We start from the raw sequence: 6824 nt of genomic DNA, 5'->3' as shown, positions 1-6824 counted from the left end.
CGCCCCCTTCCTCCCCCCTCCCCCCCCCAAGTCCTGTTACCTGACAAGACTCTTTAATAAAAGGAAATGCAGAATCGAATTGACCGCGAGCCAACTACACTGGCCCCGCGACCCAGGGGCGAGTCAGGGCTGCTTTGACCACGTGGGCCGCGGGTTCCTGCGGGCTGGAGCATATTTAAGATAATACTGATGCTGTGGCTCTGAATCTGCCAGCCCAGGTCCCTTCTCTCAACAATTAGATCAACATGATCCGCAGGAGGAACTTCACGGTGCAAGGTTGCCGAGAACAGGGTCCTCCGTGGACAAGACGGGCCAAGGAGAGAGAGACTTTTACTTCCCTTCTTCAATTTTCTTCCTTTACAAAGCCAGGCATACTTCCGGTAGTAGTTCTAAAGCTATGGAAATGTTTTATTATATATTTTATTCCAGAATTAGAAAATCTTTATTATTACTTTTTAGCAAAATCTTAAAAATAATTGCTTGGAACCACAAATAATTAAAAGAAATTTAAAAGAGGCTCATAAAAAAGCATTCCGGCATCTGTGAGAACTTTTTCTCGAATTATGATATGTAGCTCTCCAAGGTTTCCAACGGTCACTATGATAACCATGAATTTCTGTTCAGTTGAATACTTTGACATATTTTCCTTCTTAAAACATGAGAACTCATTTCTTCTTCAATAGCTCAGTCATTTCAGGAACTACCTGCAAATTAAAAAAAAAAAAAAAGTAATTAAGCACCTTGAGCCTTCCGTGTGGTGTGGTCACAGCTCGGAAGTACACAGAGAGGGGCGCCTGGGGGGCCCAGGGCCTGATCCTGGAGTCCCAGGATCGAGTCCTGCGTCGGTCTCTCTCCGCCTGCGTCTGTCTCTCTCATGAATAAATAAAATCTTAAAAAAGAAAGTACAAAGACGCCCTGTACACTGCTCCTGAGGCCGAGGTGTGCCCCCACCCCTGCTGTGCTCCCCTCTGTGGGAATGTGGGAGCACTACACACTTAAAAAAAAAAAAAGATTTATCTATTGTAGAGAATGAGAGAGGGAAGAGCACAAGTGAGGGGAGGAGCAGCAGGAGAGAACACGGGCCCAGGCAGGCCTTGACCTCACGACCCTGGGATCATGACCTGAGCCAAGATCAGAGCCAGACATTCGACCACCTGAGCCACCGAGGCCGCCCACGACTACTACTTTTGAAAGGGGAGACCACCTGGACACAAGGCTGGCAAGGCCACGAGCCCGCATACTGCCTGTAGGGACTTTTTTTTCCCCTCAAAATGAATGAAGGGGCCCCTGGGTGGCTCAGTCAGTTAAGCGTCATGACCCAGGGGTCCTGGGACTGAGCCGCACATCAGGCTCCTCCCGGCTCAGCGGAGCCTGCTTCTCCCTCTGCCCCTCCCCCGCTCCCTCTCTGTCTCATAAATAAAATTTTAAAAGAAAAATAAAAACCAAAGATTGAGTCATGCATGGGGGCGCAGAGGGAGGGAGAGGATCCCGAGCCGCCTCCCAACCCCGAGACCACCGAGACCACGCTCTGCGCCAAAACGGAGTCGGGGGCTCGCCCCAGCGCCACCGCAGCGGGGGGGACTCGGGCTCGGACGCAAGCGCACGCCCAGGAGGCGCCGCAGCCGGAGCCCCGCTTTCCCTGCGCGAGGACGTCCCTGGCCCCGGGGCTCTGCCCGCCCCTGCGGGAGGCCGCCCCAGGGTCCGGCCCGGCGCTCCTGCGCTCCCTCCCCGGCGCTCCCCGCACCCGTCCAGCCCACTCCGGGAGGGCTCCGGCGGCGGCGGCGAAGGGTGGGCGGGGGAGGAGCTGCGGGCTCGAGCCGCGCCGGGCAGGCCGGTGGGGCAGGCGGAGCGTTGGGCAGGCAGCTGCGGGGGAGTGTCGCGCCCCAAAACCGCCCAGCCACCTGCCAAGGATAATCAGCCGGCCTTCCACGGGGCTGCCGCGGTCCCCGCTCCGAGAGCTGCCCGCTGAACCTGCCCCCCATGCACGCGGCCGCTCAATTATTGAAGAGAGCTACATTTCCATTAGGTGGAAATAATGTGTTCGTACAACATTTATTAAGGAAATTGTCGACATGGTGTTTCTTCCGAATGTCACTCCGTCTCCAGCCTACTGGAAGGCCCGTGCTTACCACGGAGCCAGCAGGCATTAGCTCGGGGGCAGCACTAAGTGCTGGCACCACTCCTAGCTCTGCTCAGTGGACAGACCACGAGCTGGGCCGGTCACCCGGATGACAAGCTACAAGCCTCCTGTGGGACCTACGTGTTCCATGAAAAATAGGCTAGAGCCCAACTTCTTTTAAGTGAAACATTAACTTGATTTAGAACATACAATTTTTAAAGACTTTCTAGCGTGTCTCCCTGCCACACTCCCCCCCCAAAAGAGGGCACTTTGTCCATCATCTATATCCTTTCTTATTAGATCAACCACAGACTTTCCAAGCATACCACACAATACCTTACTAGAAAAAAATAAATGCCAGCTCAAGTTCACTGAATGACAGCCCGGAGCAAGCTCAAAGACCTAGATTCTTATCTGTATTTTAGATAGTGTGAGATGCAGCTCCCTATTCAGTAAGACCAAATGGAAGTGAATTTATGTTTATCTTTAAAAAAAATAATAAAATAAAATAAGACAATCTACTGACAGAAATCACAACACAACAATATTTCGGTCATTTAGTATTTCCCCAGAGTAAGCACCATGGGAGATAGAGCAGCTCAGGCCTAATTCTTGCCCACAAAAAATCCCCACCCCCTAATTGGGGGAGAAAAGACAGAGGACTATGAACCACCCAATCAAGAATGTGCTCATCTTACATGTAAGATGTAAGAAGATGAGAAGAATGGCACCAAATGCTCAAAATCCAGGAATCCAGGAGTTCTGAGGAAGAGATTAGGTGTGGACTTGGAAAAATCAGAACATTAACGTGGAGGAGAAAAGTATTCTGGATAAGAACTGAAGAGCAAACAGAGATAAACCCTGTGGGTTCCAGAGAAACAGTGTAAAGGGATTAGAATGACTCTAGTGAATAGCTATGTGTGGGAGAATTGGAGAAAGTTTTAAAAAACAGGTGGTATGCAAAGTCCAATCGATGGGAATAGAATACTCATGGTGCCCTGACAACATGCACAAGAATGAAGATGGAACCTCGTCTCACATCATATACAAAAATTACACACCATATACAAAACAGATCAATGACCTAACCATGGGAGTTAAAACAATAAAACTCTTATTGAAAGAAAACTCAGGGCTAAATCTTCATAATCTTGGATTTGGCAATGGATTCTTAACTATGACACTAAAAAAAACATTAGCAACAAGAGAAAAAAACCGACGAGCTGGACTTCATCAAAATTAGAAACTTTTGTACAAAGGTCATTATCAAGAAAGTGAGAGGATAACCTATCTACAAAATGGAAGAAAATATTTGGAAATTACCTCTCAGATAAGGGTTTAATATCCAAAATACATTAGGAGCTCCTACAACTCCAGAACAAAGGCAAAACTCAACTAAAAAGTTGGCAAAGGATGTGGAAAATTTTTCTTTAAAGTTACAGAAAAGGCCAAAAGGACATGAAAAGATGCCCAGCATCATTAGACATTAAGAAAATGCAAGTCAAAACCGCAATGAGACACCACTTCATACCTACCAGGATGGCTCTGAATGAAAAGTAACAAGTGTTAGCAAAGATATGGAAAAACTGGGATGCTTGCACATTGCTGGTGGAATGTAAAATGGGGCAGCCACTAGAGAAAGCAGCTTGGAGGTTCTTCAAAAAGCTAAACATACAATTACCATATTACCCAGCAATCCATATGTATAAACCCAAAGGAAATCAAAGTGAGGACTTGAACAGATACAGAGGCCTATAATCACTCTACTGGCTTAGGCAAAAGTTTCACATATATGACACCTACTAAGGGACAAGCAATAAAAGAAAAAACAGATAAAATGGATTTCAACAAAATGTAAACTTTTGTGCATCAAAGGACATCAAGAAAGTGAAAAGACAGGAGCTCCCCTCTACTTGCTAAATGGGATGCTGTCTGATTCATGACTTAATAAAGACAATACAATTAGTTAATTAAAGAGAGAGGATGAGGGAGGGGAGGAGAGAAGAGAAAAGAGAAGGAAAAGGAAAAAGACAACCTAAAGAATGGAAGAAATTATTTGCAAATCACATATTGATAAGGGACTTGTATTCAGAATATATAAAGAACTCTTACAATTCAACAACAAAAAAGACAAATAACAAAAATTTAAAATGGGCAAAGGATTTGAATAGATAGATCTCCAAAGAATATGCAAATGGCCAGCAAGCACAGGAGGCGATGCTCAACATCACTTGCTATCAAGGAAACACAACCACCACCACAATGAATTACCACTTCACAGCCACTAGAATGTCTATAAAAAAAAAAAGATGGACAATAACAAGTGTCAGCGAGTGTACGGAGAAGCGGGAGCCCTCATACAGTATTGGTGGGAACGTAAAGTGGGGCAGCCACTTTGGAAAACAGCCTGGCAGTTCTTCAAAATGTTAAAAATAGAGTATCAAGTGACCCAGAAATTCCATTCCTGGCTATATACCCAAACAAGATGAAAACATATGTCTGCACAAAAACTTCAATGCGTTACTTATAATAGCAAAAAAGTAGAAACAACCCCAGTGTCCATCAAATGATTAATGGATAAACAAAACGAGGCATATCCACACAGTGGATATTATTCAGCAATAAAAGAAAGTGCTGATATAGGAGTCACCACAGATGGATCTTGAAAACCTTATGCTAAGAAACCAGCCACCAAAGACCATATATTACATGATTTTGTCTATATGAAATAGCAGGACAGGAAAATCCATAGAAATACAAAATAGATGAGGTGCTGCCACGGTCTGGGGAGAGTGGGGAATAGGAAGTGACTACGAAGAGGTATGGGGTTTCTTCTCAGTGTGACGAAAATGTTCCGGAATTACATAGTTGATGGTTGTGTAACTCTGGATGTACCGAGAATCCCTGAACTATACATTTTAGAAGGGTGAACTCTATGATTTGTGAGCTAAATCTCAGAAAAGCTATTAAAAAACCACCACCACCACGAGTCAGGTAGTGTCCTATTCTCACTCTAACTCCGATTATAATATTTACCATTTATTGAACACCTACTATGTATCTGTGTGAAAGGAAATACAAACAGGTCGCCTAATATTTAACACAGACTGTACTAGGTACAGTATAAGCTCATTATACTGTATAACCTTCAATACATTATATATTCAATATATTGTATAAACCTTCAGTATAACCTTGTAAGGTAGGTAGTATGATATTTATATTATTTTTGAGAAAGCTTACATTCAAAAAAATTAAACAGGTTGGCCAAGATAATTTAACTAGTATGTGGCTCACAACTACTCTATGAGTTCATAACAACTATACCTGTTTGAATTAAAGCTCATAATTAATATACCAATTATTTCTCATGTGAAGAAAAAGACTTGTCTCTAACTCATGATTATTGAAGGGTTAAGTAAAATAGTATTAAAAAATAAAATGCATACACATTTTTACTCCAGATACCATATCACTTAGATCATTATTAGTCTGTTATGTGATACTTTGAAATTTAAAATTTTTACACAAAAATTTAGTCTAAAGCCACCCTTTTTACACAACTATTATTTGACTTAATGGTATCTTTTCTTTTTTAAAAATATTTTATTTTGGGGGACGCCTGGAGATGGCTCAGTCGGTTAAGCATCCAGCTCTTGACTTTGGCTCAGGTCATGGTCTCAGGGTTGGGAGATCAAGCCCCGCATCTGTATAGCTACCTCCCACTCTTATAGGAAATCTTAGGGATTGTACCTCAGGCACAGACACGGACACGAGAATGAACGGATTTGTGCCCTGTGCAGAGCCTGCTTAATCTCTCTCTCTCTCCCTGCACTCCCCCCAAAATACAAATAAGTAAATAAATTATTTATTTTTTAAAATAATCTCTACCTCCAGCGTGGGGGGCTTGAACTTACAACTCCAAGGTCAAGAGCTGCATGCTCTACCTACTGAGCCAGCCAGGTGCTCCTGACTTTATGGTATTTTCTTTAAAATCTTAATCTGAAATAGATAATGCTAACTCTCATTCATAACTTGTATCACTGTATTTTTATGTGTTGTTATAACTATTTGAGGAGTATACTCACTACACCACCTTGTCCATTCTTCGGTCAGAATTACTGTAATACTCACCTATGTTACACGCATTCTGATTTCAACTAAAAGAACAATTTGATGGATACTGTCTAGGTTCCTGGAGTCTGCCAAAAGTGAGGTCTTTATTTTTTCTTTGTGGTTAGGGTTGGGGGGAAACAGAGGTTTCTGATTAGGAATAAACTTTTTTGCTAAAATTATATCAAGTTTTAAGTAAGTAAAAGATGAAGGGGAAGATAAGATAGGTCATTGGTAAACTGGGCCTAAAGGTGCTCTCCTGTCCCACTTCCTTCACCAGGACTTCCTGTCCCAAACCAAATTATAATAGAGAAGAAAACTATTCCTCTTCTGCTTATTAATGATCTAGACAAGAGACGGAGAAGGGGGCCCACTACACGTTCCCAAGAACGAGGGGTACACGTCCTTTCATTCCACCGTGTCCAAGGCACCACCCCGAGGCTCCTAGAAAGAGGAGGAGACAACTCTATGGACTCGACTTGCTTCTGGACCCCTTTCAGGGCCGTTCTGTCCAGCTGTCACTGAGGAATGATAACAAGGCAGGCAAAGACCACGGCCGCAGCCACAACGGCCTCTTCGAACTTTCAGAGTA

The 6824-nt window shown here is 43.7% G+C and overlaps 1 protein-coding gene across 1 annotated transcript in view; it reads right to left on the bottom strand.

Moving 5' to 3' along the window:
- Positions 1–384: 384 nt before the first annotated feature.
- ETFA (electron transfer flavoprotein subunit alpha) overlaps positions 385–6824 on the bottom strand; it is a 77641-nt gene continuing 71201 nt past the window's right edge. The window contains exon 12 of the mRNA XM_072809839.1: positions 385–704. Coding sequence (XP_072665940.1) covers positions 666–704 — 39 coding nt within the window. The 3' untranslated portion in view covers positions 385–665. The remainder of the gene's footprint in view (positions 705–6824) is intronic.

Source organism: Canis lupus, chromosome 32 (assembly GCF_048164855.1).
Source record: "Canis lupus baileyi chromosome 32, mCanLup2.hap1, whole genome shotgun sequence".
NCBI lineage: Eukaryota > Metazoa > Chordata > Mammalia > Carnivora > Canidae > Canis > Canis lupus.
This window is presented reverse-complemented; position numbering and strand designations above follow the sequence as displayed.